This window comes from Octopus bimaculoides, chromosome 1, assembly GCF_046866305.1.
Source record: "Octopus bimaculoides isolate indiv1 chromosome 1, ASM4686630v1, whole genome shotgun sequence".
In the NCBI taxonomy this organism is placed as follows: domain Eukaryota; kingdom Metazoa; phylum Mollusca; class Cephalopoda; order Octopoda; family Octopodidae; genus Octopus; species Octopus bimaculoides.
Genome location: NC_142928.1, coordinates 116,440,753 through 116,456,825, shown reverse-complemented (window position 1 = coordinate 116,456,825; position 16,073 = coordinate 116,440,753). Strand labels below are relative to the sequence as shown.

General features: G+C 37.7%; 1 protein-coding gene across 5 annotated transcripts in view; it reads right to left on the bottom strand.

Moving 5' to 3' along the window:
* Nucleotides 1–1,611: 1,611 nt before the first annotated feature.
* Nucleotides 1,612–16,073, bottom strand: part of LOC106877864 (COP9 signalosome complex subunit 1) — a 129,349-nt gene continuing 114,887 nt past the window's right edge. For 4 of the 5 annotated variants that reach the window (XM_014926899.3, XM_089356762.1, XM_014926897.3 and 1 more), the window contains one exon: nt 1,612–2,132. In XM_014926899.3, coding sequence (XP_014782385.1) covers nt 1,917–2,132 — 216 coding nt within the window. In that variant the 3' untranslated portion in view covers nt 1,612–1,916. The remainder of the gene's footprint in view (nt 2,133–16,073) is intronic. The other variant, XM_014926904.3, reaches the window with a different exon arrangement.

Here is a 16,073-nt window from a genome sequence, read left to right as displayed (position 1 = left end):
AGGAGAAAAACAAGGAGAAAAAAAATATAAATGTAGTGGTCAGCGATCTATCATGGCGAAATATAAATATATATTTATATGTGCGTGCATGTTACTGCCTCCTTGCCTTGACATTGTGTGATAATTGTAAAACAAATATCAACATTATGCAAGCAGTGTGTTCTCTTTCCAATCTTCTATGTATGTATATATATATTCTTTTACTTGCTTCAGAATATATATATATATATATATATATATATACTTTTGTTTCAGTCATTTGACTGCGGCCATGCTGGAGCACCACCTTGAATGGTTTTAGCCAAATGAACTGACTCCAGGACTTATTTTTTTAAGCCTAGTACTTTTTCTATCGGACTCTTTTGCTTTTGCTGAACTGCTAAGTTACAAGGACGTAAATACACCAATACCAGTTGTCAAGCAGTGGTGGGGGGGAGCAAGCACAGACACAGATACATAGATATGTACATATAAATAGGATGGGCTTCTTTCAATTTCCATCTACCCGAAGCTGTAAGAGAAGACACTTGTCCAAGCTGCCACACAGTGGGACTGAATCCAGAACTGTATGGTTGGGAAGCAAGCTTCTTATTACACACATGTCAAGCTTCTTTTCAAACTAAATTCAGTTTCAATTTTCAAACTAAATCTAGTTTCAATTTTCATAACACTAAATCTTGTAGGTCTGGGAAGATAAATCTTCCTGACTCAACAATACTGAACTAGTACATTCTCAAAAAAGGGGGCATTAAATAAGGGTATTGTTCCAAAGAATTTTTCAAAATTTCCAAGTTATATCCACACTATGTTTAAACTGGTTTGGTTCTGATTTTCACCAAGTGATCTTCTCCAGTATGCGTACATAAGTGCAGGTGTGGCAGTCTGGCAAGAAACTTGCCAGACTGGTTTCAATTACATGGTTTCAAGCCCAGTCCCACTGTATGGCATCTTGGGCAAGTGTATTCTACTATAGCCTCAGGCCAGCTTAAACCTTGAGTGGATTTGGTTGATGGAAACTGAAAGAAACTTGTCTTATGTGTGTGAATGCGTGTGTGTGTGTGTGTGTGTGTATGTGTGCGTGCGCATGTTAGTTGGTCCCCAACAACCATTTGACAACTGGTGTTGATGTGTTTATGTTTCCATAATCTAGTGGTTCAGCAAAAGAGACCAATAGAATAAGTACCAGGCTTAAGAAAAAGAAAGTACTGGGGTCAATTCATTTGACTAAAAATTCTTCAAGGCGGTGCCCCAGCATGGCCACAGCCTAATGACTAAAACAAGCAAAAGATAAAAGATAGTAACCAGATTGGTTTTGAACTCACTACATTTATTTCTAAAATAAATATGTGCATACATCAGTACCCTACTGGATAAAAAAAATCGTTGCTTTCAGTTTAGAAATATAGATTCTTAGTTCTAATCCAGTTTTCAAGAATGTACACATCTAGAAATAAATAACCTGACAATGATTAGAAGTCAAGAGCAATAGAAAAGTACCGTAAATGCAAACTGAAAATTTTTTCAATTCGAAACATAAAATTATAACAGTCCAAAATATTACCATTTTATTTACACAAATTGCCTCAGATATTTAAACAATTAACACTTAAAAATCATTAAAACTTTTATTTTTAAATATAAGCTTTAAATTTATTTTTGAATATCATTTATTTATAATCCATACATTTGTACATTGAAGCAATCAATATAAGAGTTGCAAAAAGAATTTTAAAATAGAAAGTATTCAGGAAAATTATATATTAAATTAGATAAAAATATGGAAACAATAATAATAATAATAATAATAATAATAATAATAATAATAATAATAATAATAATAATTTAAATGATTATTTAAGATGATCTTCCAAAAATTTTTGAAAATTACACCTTCAAAATGTTTTAATTATCTCAAACTATGCTGACACACCATCTTCAGAATTGTCTTGATTGCAATAGAAACCTACCAAGCTATCAATTTCATATCTGGGACACTCACCTCTACCACTAGCAGCACCAGCACTACTAGTGCTGGCCCCGATACTACTTGGACTGGTAGAAGATAATACAAGTGCTTCACCCAAACGGGCAAAATTTGGTTTTTCTTCTTTCCTTCTGTCTTCTGCATCACTCTTTAAAAAGAGGAAAAAGAAAAATACAATTGGAGAGTACAAAAAATATACGAAAGAAAAAAACAAGAAAGAAGAAACAAGTGTAAAAAAAAACAAAAACAAAAAAAAACCTCAAGAGATCCGAAATGAAAATTGCTTAAACCTTCAGCATTCAGATTACTCTGTCAATGTAATGCTTATTTATTTACATCATTTTGAATTAATCATTCATTACCGCAAAGCTTTTAAAATTTCAATGATGTGAGTGCTTAATACAACAATGACACTGAAAGTGAGGTGTGAGAGATCAGATCTAGACAGTTTGAAGTAACAATTAACAATATTAAATAGTGACTGTCATAAAAAAAAAAAAATTTTTTAATGATTTCCTGAAAACTTGAGTTCTGTTTTTAGTTGATCTTTATTAAAAAAAATGAGCCATTTGAGGAGAGAAATAAAGCACAAAACGTGAAATTTTTCGCACAGGTATGTGCCTTATGCAAAATCTGATCTGTGATGAGCCCAAGTGATGCTGATGACTTGGAGTTGCCTCTGATATACACAAACACAAATATAGGTACATATATATCTATATAATGTACATTATATATATATATATATATATATATATATATATATATATATATATAATGTACATCTATAATATAAATTGAAGTTGGCCGACCGTTGTATTCTTTCCTGTCTTGAGGTTCACGGCCAAACGGCTGGGTGGATTTGCGTGAAAAATGGCACACATGTGAAAACGGGTGCATAGATTGAAATGCACTTTCAATTTTTTCCTAGCCCCCATGTTATATCCACAGAGAAAATCGATTAAAACAACTTGCGTGCATGCATGTATGTGAGTATGTCACTGAAGCCATTCATACATATACACATATAATAAATAAACTGAATGATAAATTTCAGTTATCTCTCTCTCTCTTTCTCTCTCATATACACATACACCATCAACATTACTCTCTCTGTCGCGCACACCTCATCAAACATACACACTCACACACACACAGACCTATGCACGCACATCAATTCTCCCCTCTCACCACAACTTCAAAAGAAGTTCAGTCATAAAACTGTCCATGTCTCTTCATTCAATGCCCACTTCAAAAGATCACCTTTCCTTTTCACTTGTCTGGCTATTGATCAAGAGATAAAACAACTCCTGCTAAATGCAAAAATCCCGCCAAAAAATACACACACATACACACACAAACGGACATTTCATGTCTTTCAGTTTCTCTATGATTATACACGCGTCGAAAACAATAGCTCTTACATACATTTTAATCTTCAACAGGTATGTATCAATTTCTATAATATAAAGCGTATTCACTCACTCATTCTATCTCTCTTTCTTACCCTCTTTCTCTCTCACATACACACACATCCATTTCATATATCTTTCAATTTCTGCTCTCTACAAATAAAATTTTTATGGATAAAACTGCTTACAAAAATTGTGATTAATGTATAATTTCTTTCTATGTTCATAATTAAATATATCTTTTAATGATTAGACAGATGTCCAATAGAATAGCTCTCACAAACAGACTATGTACAAATTCTTTCTTCACAACTCTGGAAGCCATTTTCTGACAGGAGGGGGTGAAATCTTCATACAGCTGGAGGCTCCAATCAAAACAGGACACGAAATGATCAGGTTGAGAAACGCTGTTATAGATTATGCCTAACCAAAAACAATCACAGCCACATCATCCAAACAGACCGGGTGAAACCAGGTTTAGCTGCTAGTTAAATATATCTATATAATGTACATATATATATATATGTATATATATATATATATATATACACACACACACACATATATACCTATATAATGTACATATATATATATATATATATATAAATATACATTATACATATATATATAAATAATGTACAGATATATACACATATTACAAAATATATATCTACATAATGTACATATAAATATAATATATATATAAATAATACAGAATGGGACAAGAACGCAAAATATCCAGACAGTTAGGTGATACAAGAAAGGCACAAAACATCCAGATAGACAATACAAAGTAAACACGGACATGGCATTCGGAGTTTTCTCTCTTCAGCCGAGATCCAGATTATCCTTGCAATTTCAGCTGGTTATTCTCGATATTGCTCCAATCTGGCCAGCCCCAAGGAAGAACTAAGCTAAGAGCATTAGATGCCTTGGAAGAAAGCAGTGAATGTATACAAAAACAAGGACGGAAAAAAACGAACAATGTTACACAAATACAGTAAGAATATTAACAGGACATAACAACAGATGTCTTTCGACTAAGGACGAATTAAATTAAGCTGGCGTGTATGGAAATAAGGTCTTACAGCTGGGATACAAGATTTCACAGGTACAGGGAGAAATAACGATGTTGCACATACATTGGCCACCCAAAAATAGAAAGGTCAGGGTTGGCCAAACACCAGTCACATGGGAAAAGAAGAGAGAGAGGTAGAGGCAGAGGGACAAAAGAATTAGGGAGGGGCAAGAAAAAATGACAGGGACACAGTGAAGTGAAAAGTGGAGGGAGAAGAGAAGGCAAGGAAATGTGAGCGAGGAGGAACAAAAGAATGAACAGTGGAATGAATGAGTAAGGGTGAAGGGGCTGATAGATAGGAATAGTGTAATACAAGATTTAGAAAAATGTGTACTTACATATAAAAGGCAACGTGCACGTACGCCACTATATATATATATATATATATATATATATATATATAAATAATATAGAATGGGATACACACACAAATATATAATATACATATATATATATATATAATGTATGTACAATCTACATGTATATATATAATGTGCATACCTCAGCTCTTCAATGCCCTGCCAAAACATTTGAGAGACCTGCAAGACATGGATGCAGAGGTCTTCAAGACAAAACTCAACGCTTTCCTCTCCACGATACCAGACGAACCAATGGCTCGAAATGAGACACAGTTTAGGGCAGTGATGTCAAATTCTCTTATACACCAGATGTGCTATCAAAACTCTTGATTGGACTATATCAGGTGGAGGAGAAGAGCCATGCAAGGAACATGAAGAGAGCACAGCATAAAGACGGAAAGTCACGGTGGTGCTCCAACATGACCACAGCCACTTGGCTGAAACCCATAAATAAATAAATAAAATACATATATATATATATATATATATATATATATGGGAGAATATACAAATAATAACAACAGACGAGGACAGGTGGTGTAAATAACAAAAGTATATATTAGTATGACGCTCGGGAATACGGAAAGTCTTTGACGTTTCGAGCTACGCTCTTCAACAGAAAGAATACGGAGACAAGGAGAAAAACACGGAGAAAAAAAATTGAATAGTGTTCAGTCAACGGTCAATCATAATAATGGCCGATCATAACAATGACTGACCGGAAGTTAGAAATTCTTATTTCAGGAGAGCTAAGAAAGGGGGAGATAACAAACGGTGATCGGGAACGAGGGGCTGTGTGTGGGAGGTAGAATGCTGGTGATCTTGACATATGTAGTGTGAAAATGGGGAAGGGAGAAAGGGAGAAAGGGAGTTAGTAGTTGGTCAGTTGTAGTGTGTGTGTGGTGTGATGCGAGGGTATTGGTGTGGTGTGATGTGAGGGTGTTGGGAGGTGGGGAAGGCATGGGTGGAGTGTGGGTTAGGCTTAGGGTGGGGTAGAGGTAGGGGTCTGTGGGTAGGGGTCTGTGGGTAGGGGTGGGTGGTGGGTGTAAGGAATTGGATGGGGTGGAGTGGGAAGGTAGAGTAGGAGTGTGTTGGGGTGTGGTGGGATGAGCTTATGAGAGGGTGTTGACGAGGAGGGAGAAGGGGAAGGTGGATGTAAGAGAGGGGGAAGATGGGTATGGGAGGGGAGAGGAGAGGAGAGGAGAGAGGGTGGGTATAAAAGAGGGAAGGTGGATTAAGAGAGGGGGAAGGTGGGTATGGGGGGAGAGAAAGAGGGGAAGGTGGGTATGGGGGGAGAAAGAGAGGAAAAGAAAGAGAGGAAGAGAAAGAGAAAGAGAGGAAGAGAAAGAGAGTGAGAGAGAGGGGAAGAGAGTGAGAGAGTAAGGGTGAGAGAGTAAGAGAGTAAGGGTGAGAGAGTAAGAGTGTAGATAGTAGGAGAGTAAGAATGTAGAGAGTAAGAGTGAGAGAGGGGGGAGTACGAGAGAAGAGAGTGAGAGAGAGTAAGAGAGAGGAGAGAAAGAGTAGGGGTGAAGAGAAGTATGAAGAGAGGTGAAGAGACATACAAAGAAGTAGGAATCGGAGCAGGAGGTGGGGGAGGGGAGAGATGGGTGGTAGGAGGGAGGGTGGGGGAGAGAGACAGGAGGAGGGGGTTAGATGAAGAGTGGAGGGGAGTTGAGCCCATGTGGCGCAAAGGAGCGAAGATAGAAGATTAATCCCTGTTCACGGCGCAAACGGGAGTAGGGATGGCCCCTGTGCATGGACAATCCAAACACAGACAGGTGTTGCCGCAAGGAGTGGCCGGCAGAACGGAAGTGGCGTGACACCGGGGTGTCATTGCCGACGTTGATATCTCGGAGGTGTTCCGCGAATCGGTCGGCCAGGCGGCGCCCCGTTTGTCCGATGTACAGGGATTGGCAGAGAGAGCAGGAGAGGCAATATATGATGTTGGTAGACGTGCAGGTGAAGGAGTCGGTGATGGGTGCTGGTGAGGAGGGTGGTGTTGGAGAGGTAAGGGCAAGTGCGGCAGCGTGGGCGGGAGCAGGGGAACGAGCCAGGTTGGGAGGTTGGGTTGAGGAAGAAGCTGTGGACCAAGAGGTCCCGTAGGTTGTGGGCTCGTTTGAAGGAGGGGAGGGGTCGATTAGGGAAGATGTGGGAGGTGGAGGGGTCGGACTGGAGGCGCCGAAAAGCTCGGAGAATGGAGCGTTGGAGGGGTAGGGTGGTGGGATGGTAGGTAAGGGGAAAAGGGAGGCGGGAAACGGCAGGGCAGGTTCGGGGGGAGAGAGCAGATGCACGGTCCACAGAACGTGCTCTGGCAAGGGCGGTGTGGATGGTGGTGGGTGGATATCCACGCAGGCTAAAGAGGTGAGCCATGAGTTGAGACTGAGTCTCAAAGTCATGGCTGTCGCTACAAAGTCTGCGTAGACGGAGGAATTGGGAATAGGGGATAGAAAGTTTTGTGTCTAGGGTGGGAGGAGGAGAAGTTGAGATAGGAGTGTGAGTCTGTGTGTTTGTAGTGGATGGAGGTGCTAAGGGCGGAGTGGAGGATGCTGACCGAAATGTCGAGAAAGGGGACAGAGGTGTCAGAGACAGTACAGGAAAAGTGGAGGGCAGGATGGAAAGACTGAACGAAAGAGAGGAACGAGTCAAGATGTTCGCGGGAGAGTGAGGTGGCACCGATACAGTCGTCGATATACCGACCGTATAGTTCGGGAGTGGGACCAGTGAAACTGGAGAATATTTGGGCCTCAACATAACCAACGATCATCATCATCATCGTTGTTGTTTAACGTCCGCTTTCCATGATAGCATGGGTTGGACATACATATATACATATACGCATACATACATATATGCACACACACATATATATATATATATATATATATATACACACATATAGACATATATATATACATATATAGACATATATATATATATACATATATAGACATATATATGTGTGTGTGTGTACATATATGTATATATATGTACATATATGTGTGTGTGCGTATGTATATATATATATATTTTTTTTTTTTACACCAAAAAACGGATCAGTTTTGAGCTCTATTTAAAGTTGATATATATATATATATATAAATATATATATATATGTACATATGTGTGTGTGTGTATATATATATATATATATATATATATATATATATATATAAAAGGGGGTATGTATGATAGTGTATAGAGGAATATATTATTCAAAAGAATTCCAACTCTGTTTTTTGTTTTGTTTATATTCTTACAAAATTAATGTAGGATATAGAATATGGAATATATGCTATGTATAGTCAAATGAAATGAAGTATTGAATGTCTTATTGAATAAATGAAATATTGAATATTAAGTATTAAAGGACTAGTATACTTTCTTGCTTCCTAGCAGTCTTCAAGGTCCCATTTGACAGGAAACCAATAACACAGCTGTGGCCAGTGCCCCCTGCTTGGCTTCCGTGCTTTTGGCACGTAAAAAGCACCATCCAAACGTGATAAATGCCAGGCCCGCCTGTAAAAAGAACCATCCAAACCTGACTGATGCCAGTACCCACTGATTGCTTCCTGTGCTGGTGGCACATACAAAGCATTACCCAAATATGATTGACACAAGGACCACCTGGCTTGCACGCTTGCCAGTGACACGTAAAAAGCAGCATCAGAACGTGGTCATTGCCAGTACCCCTTGACTGGCCCCCGTGCCAGTGGCATGTAAAAAGAACCATCCGAATGTGATTGATGTAGGGCCCACCTGACTGGCCCCTGTGCCAGTGGGACATAAAAAGCACCCACTACACTCGTAGAGTGGTTGGCATTAGGAAGGGCATCCAGCTGTAGAAACATTGCCAGATCAGATTGGAACCTGGTGCAGCCACTGCTTCTCTGGACCTCAGTCAAACTATCCAACCCATGCCAGCATGGAACACAGGCGTTAAACAATGATAATGATGATGTAATATATATATATATATAATACACACACACATATGTACATATATATATATGTATTTACTGTGTGGTTGACCGTTATTAAGATAAAAGAGCTATTAGAATGACCACTAAGTGAGGGGAGGGAGTAATGGTACGGGAGTAAAAATGCCCATAGTATTCAAATAAGCGCACAAGTCTATACATACACATGTGTGCCTGCACACCCACGTACATGCGCCTATATATATATATATATATATATATATATATATATATATACACTCATCCACCCTCACTTGAAACACACACATGCTCACCCACACATTCACCAAAAAAAAATATAATATATATATATACTCGCATACATGCTCACACACACACACACACACACGTGCGCACAACACGCTCGCACACATACACATGCATGCAAAAAGGTTCATACACACCTCTATATATGCACATGCCCAAGAAACAATAGGGCTAAAGGCAAAATACAGGAAAAAGTATAAAAAAATGTAAAAAGGCTATATAACGTGTTTGTGTATATATATATATATATATATATATATATATATATTTGAAAATCCTACACGATTAGGTGAAAAGCGCTTTATTTAATATGTGACATTAATAAAAATCTGTAAATGTACAAACATTCAGATTTCTGAGTACCTTAATTTTTTTCTATATAATTTCTGTACATCACCTCCAAACCTTCCAATATATATATATATATATATATATAGTTCAAAAAAACAATAACAAAAAAACAAAAAAACAACAAAGTGAGGACGTGATATGGATAGTATTATTGGACGCTCAGGAAAGGAAAGAGAGAGTACACACACACACACATACATATATGTATACAAATACACACACACACACGTGTATATATATATATATATATATGTGTGTGTGGTCTGTAGTTCATTGTTCTAACGTCGTGTACCCTAATATGCATCTATATACACATGTAGATGTACATATATGTGTGTATACATGCATATATATTCTTTGTATTATATATATATATATACATACAACTTAAGTAAGAGATAAAGAAGTATATTTTATATCCTACTATTGTACTGTTTTTATCCTCAAGTATTATTTCTTGATGTTCACATAAATACCACAAGTTTTCCATCATAAATACTCAATATGTTATTTTTGCATTATATGAAATGGAATACCCACAAATCTATTGATTGAAATCCAAATAACTGAACTATATATACATATATATATATATGTTGTGTCTGGGGTGAGTCATTCTCTTTTGGTGCCTTATAATTTAACACACTCACCGGTAAAATTTCCACTTGTTTCTTTTTTATTTTTCTTAAATTTTTGTTGCGTCTTGCAACCTGTTCAATAGAGTCAAAATTTATTGAAAAGGTTGCAAGATGCAACAAAAATTTTAGAAAAATAAAAAAGAAATAAGTGGAAATTTTACAGGTGAGTGTGTTAAATTATAAGGCACCAAAAGAGAATGACTCTCCCCAGACACAACAGAATATGCTTCAATGCACGAACTCACATAAAGAGTCTTGCAAACCAAATCCAAAAACGAAATATATATATATATATATATATATATATATACACATATAAGAGGGATGGCCACTAAGTGGACATCCAATATGCTAGACGTAGACCCCATATGGTGAGACCATATGAGGTCTACATGTATCATATTGGATGTCCACTTAGTGGTCATCCATCTTATATGTATGTAATATAATTTTTCTCAATCTTCAGATTTTTTCAATATGCTAGGCCACTGGTTTAAATTGATATTAATCAAATTAATATTCAATTTTTTGCCCTTATTTAAATTTATATATATATATATATATACACACACATATATACAAAGATATATATATATATATATATATATATATATGTATTGATAGAAAAGACAACAAAAGAAAGAGAGAGACCTCGATATTATGTAAATAGAGGAATTTATCTGTAAAAATATGTGACACTTATTCGGTAGCCATGATAAAACTGCCATCTTTTCAGTTATGTGGCCATTGAAAATTCCTATGAAAATTACCTTTTATTTTTTTTTTAGGTATGTAAAATAAATATATATATAAAAAAATATATAAGAAACTAAGTGAAAAGTATAGAGAGATAAAAAGCTTGTATATAGACACAAATATAGAAAGCAAATCCTATCAGTAAACTCGGGGGGACCAAAAACGTAGCAAATATTTAGCCACATGTGGACATGATCCGAAAAGTTCAGTTCTTGAATTTAGACATGTGGCGGGTCTAAGCTGCCTTTTCAGATGAGCCATCTTTCCATATCACATAGACCACACCTTCCGTTGCCGCTGGTGTAAGGTTTACACTTGGCTAAGATCTTCCAATGGATGTTCCAACTGACACCTTTATCTTTTAAGGACCACATATGACTGGATAATTTGATCCCAGTGTCTGAAGCTCAAGGTGTGATTATTAAATCTAGCCTTGAAATTTCATAGTCATTTCATGGTCATTTTCATAGCAATTTTCAATGGCCAGATAACTGAAGAGATGGCAGCGTGGGTTTCCGCCCCGGCATCCGAAACTCGGAGTTTTATCATGGCTACCAAATAAGTGTCACATATTTTTACAGATATGCGTATATATATATATATATATGTATATATATATGAGCCAAAGCTTGTGCAAATTTTTGTCTTCAAGTACAAGCAAGCTTCATACAAGCAACTGCTAGTTGGCACAGAACTCACACATGCTCTCCCAACAAGAGCAGTCTCCACTGGCTCAGTTCACGTGTTTATCTCCTTGTGGCATCTCTGTTGTGCTGTTACCAGTGCTTTTGTTTAGTTTTGTACATATTTTGCTATTATTTTATAATAATTAGTTGTGTTAGTCATGGATCCTAAGAACGTTAGTGCAAAGGACAGTGCTGAAAAGAAGAAAAAGCTGATTATGACAGAATTGAAGAAAGAAATCATTGATAAACATGAGAGAGGAGCGCATGTAGTGGACACAGCATGTCAATGCAACCAAAGCACGTTGATGATCTGCAATATCATGACGAAAAAGGACGAGATCAAGGTCGTTACAACAACAAAGTGTGCCTCCAGACTACCTAAAGCAATGAACATCTGTCCATGAAAGGATGGGAAAATTGCTTCTCTTGTGAATCAACAAGAAGTAATTCGCAGGGGATACGATTACGGAGACCATCATCTGTGAGAAAGCACGAGCGTTGTATGGAAATTTCCTGAAGCAGAACCCTGGAACATTGACGGAGGAGACATCAGCAGATGCATTTAAGGCCAGTCGCAGCTGATTTGGTAATTTCAAGATGGGGACTGGTGTTCATAGGACCATCAGGTACGGAGAAGCAGCAAGCTCTGACACAAAGGCAACTGAAGATTACGTGCATCAATTCCTTCAGCTCATCACAGCAAGTATTCAACTGTGATGAAACTGGTCTTTTTTGGAAAAACTGCCCAGAAGAATCTAACCCTTTGTGCCAATGTGAGTGGAGACTTGAAGATTAAGGTGCTTCTTGTCTACCATTCAGAAAAACCATGAGCGTTCAAGTTGCACAAAACCCTGAAGGAGAAGCTGCAGGTCATGTGAAGAGCAAATGTTAAAGCCTGGGTCACAAGGCAATTCTCCTCCAAGTGGGTCAACCTTATCTTCACACCAACAATGAAAAAATATCTTCTGCAGAACAATTTCCTCTCAAGGCCCTCCTCATCCTCGACTATTCTCCTGCTCACCCTCTTAGCCTCGAGGATGATATACAGCCCATGTACCACAGGTGATTTTTGATTTTAAGAAATTGCACATCAAACACCTGTTTCATCAGTGCTTTGAAGTCACCAAAAATACAAACCTAACCCTTTGTGAGTTTTGAAAGGAGCACTATGACATAGTAAACTGCCTGAAAATCATCAATATGACCTGGCAGTGTAGCAGAGAATGCTATCTCTACGAGTCACATAAAGGCAGCATTGGTAAAGTAGCAGTATGTTTCTGAATTTGTAGCTACAAGTCATGCAGCCACTTTATTTAATAACACTGCTCTGGTGCATTTTTGTAACATTTTCAAAGGCAGGAAAAAGCAGACTTCTCTTCATAAGTTTCTTATGAAACGACCTGCAAATGTAAAAAGTGAAGGAAGTGTGTCCAAAAAGCCTAAATTAAGCGAATTGAGAGAGAAAACGCCAGAAATTGCTCTTCACGAAGTCTTAATGGAAGGAGATTCTCCTTCCAAACAGTAAACTTCCTCCTTCCCACTCTATTGTCTTCCTCACACACAAATCGTCCCATCTTTAAGGTAATTCAGTTAATAAAAAAGGGTTAGATATTTCTTATGCATTCTCTTATTTATAATTGTCATTTTATTTGTAACTACACCTTTTCTGTTTTAAAACCTATAAAAAATTATTTTGGGGTGGTTTTTTAGGGGGTTGGAACAGATTAAATTATAATTTAGTTTTATAGTTTTCCCCCAATTCCAATGGGCGAAAATTGATTTGTAAAAGTAATTTGTAGTCCAGTTGTGGAATGAATTAAACTCGTACTGCACGGTATCATTGTGTGTGTGTGTATATATATATATATATATATATATATATATATATCATTTTATCTAGTTTCAGCTCATGAGCTGTGGCCATGCTGAGGCACCGCCATTTGGTGTTGCTACACAATTTTACTTCATGAATTTTACTTCAGGAATTGACATGTGGTGCAGGATAAGAGCTTGATGCAGCTGCTCTCACCTGCGCCTCCTGCCGTGAAGTTGGTTCATCTGGGACGCCTGACAGGAAGAGGTCCAGCCCTGTCTTGAAGTATATCATTAATAATAAAATTAATAATAGTGGCTATTCAAAGCATGAACTGTGCATATATATATATATATATATATATAATGTACATATATACATATAAAATGTACATATACACCCAGAAACACAAATAGCTAAGGAGTGAAATTTAGGATTTCTCGGTTTTTCTGTAAATCGATTTTGATAAAACTTTCCCCAACTGGTTTGCACACCATGGCAATACCATTGTTATGTTTTCATTATTCTGTGTAACGGCCTTTCTTTTTTATTTCAGATTTTTCAGTTTTGGGGTGAACCACGCAAATAACTTTTAAATGAAAATCGCCCATCTAGACATTTTTTGTTTTCAGAAAAATGAAGGGTAATGATACATATTAAGCATACATATATTTAACAGAAAACCATAATAATATTACAATATTTATTGACATAATGAATTATTTAGCCACATGAGCGCCATTTCGACAGATAACTTCAAAAACCCTATTAGTCATGGAATTTGTCAATTTATTAATAGTAGAAGACTGCCTCTGCTGCAGCTTTGATGGTCACCCACAAGACATCTTTCGACGTAAATTGGCATCCATCGGCATAAACATCATGTTTAATGATGGACCAAATATTTTCGATAGGGTTGAGATCCGGAGATGCTGGCAGCCACACCATCAACCTTTCACCTTGTATGCTGTAAGACCCTAGTAATGTTTGGGTGGTCCTAGCAGAGTGGGAAGGAGCGTTGTCATGCATGAATGAGATTCTTTAGAAGTGACAGCGGTATGTCATCTAGCCAGGGATCCAAGACCTCCTTCAGGAGATTGCAGTAGGTCACTTTAACCTCTTCAGGCACCCTGACTGGGCCAACAAGTCTGTCCCCAATGATACCAGCCCACAACATGACTCCTCCACCCTGTTGTTGACATAAACATTGCTGATGCTCATCTTCAAAATAGACCCAACCATTTGCCCAACCGTCAAGTTCATCAAGGGTCACCCAGGTTTCATCAGTGAACAGAATATATCTCATGTCAAATGGCATCTAATTTTGGACACACTGAGGCCTCAAACTCCTGTGAGGAGGCAGCTTCATGGGTTCTCGCATGGAAGCCATGGTCCCAAGGATGTGGTTTTTGGTGTTTTTCAGTATGTGAGGAAGTCCGGAGGCAGTGAAAATAGCTTTGCTTGTTTGTCCAGGTTTCCCACGCAACTTGCAGCCAATATTCCTTAAATCCCTAGATGTCATAGTCTTGACGGTCCCATAATTAGATTGTTTCTACATTATATATATTCTTTTTCTTTTATCTGTTTCAATCATTTGACTGCAGCCTTGCTGGAGCATGGCCTTTAGTCAAACAAATCGACTCCAGGACTTATTCTTTGTAAGCAAAGTACTTATTCTAGTGGCACTGGAGAGCATAAATATTAAAGAAGTAGGTGACATTATGGATGGCAATCAATCTGAATATTGGAAAAGGTTTACCTGTATCCTGAGGACATGTGCTGAATATCAAAATGCCAACATCATGACTGCTGCTATCTGCTCTGAGAACACTGTAAAGGCTGTAAGACATGATATGAATTACGGGCATTCTGAATGCGTCTGGATGCCAGAATTTATCCAACTTCAGGACATGGCTTCAGACAGTAGTCAAACCCTGACTGGAGAAGGTTGCTGCTAGAAGGCTATGTGTATGACAGCAGGATCTGGCCCTTTGCCATACTTCTGGAAAGAGTCAGAAGTGGTTGTTGGAGAATTTCTATGACCTCACCCAATTTCTTGCCTCCTAATTTCCCTGATTGTAATTCCATGGATTACTGTGTGTGGCCCAGCTGAGAAAGCACCAAATGCTCTGCTTGCAATATCAAGGACAAGCTAGTGGCCAAGATCAAGGATGTGTTTGAAGATCTTCACAGGGACACGGTGAGAAATGCATAGACCAGGTTCTGGAGCCATTTTGAGACCATGGTGGAAGCTGAAAGCAGCTACTTTGAGTAAAATGTTATCTCCCAGCCAAAATCTAGTTGATATACTTTGATTTTTTTTAAATACTCTTATTTTTGGATGGGATATTGCATTTTCTTTTCAAATTTTGCAAGCTGTCAAATGTAACCCAAACACCCTATATATGAATAGATACACATATATAAAAGTGAACGTCTTCATATATAAATGAGAATTACTGTATAGCTTATGATTCAGGCAGTTGCAGCCAACAGTGCTCTTCCCAAGAAGATAACAATTCATCATGGAGCCCCTTGGAAACTGTACTGGAACCACTACCTTCACTCATGCAGTCAGCCGTTCTCACTATATTGATGATGCAAAAGTATCAAAGGCAGTCAAGAAACCTGATAACAGGGCTAAAGTATGGAATGGTTTGAACATGATATACAAGCAGGGTGGAAAAACAATATGCAGTAAATGAAAAAAAAATTTCAAGAGCTCCACTGTCAGCCCACAAACCAATTGCAA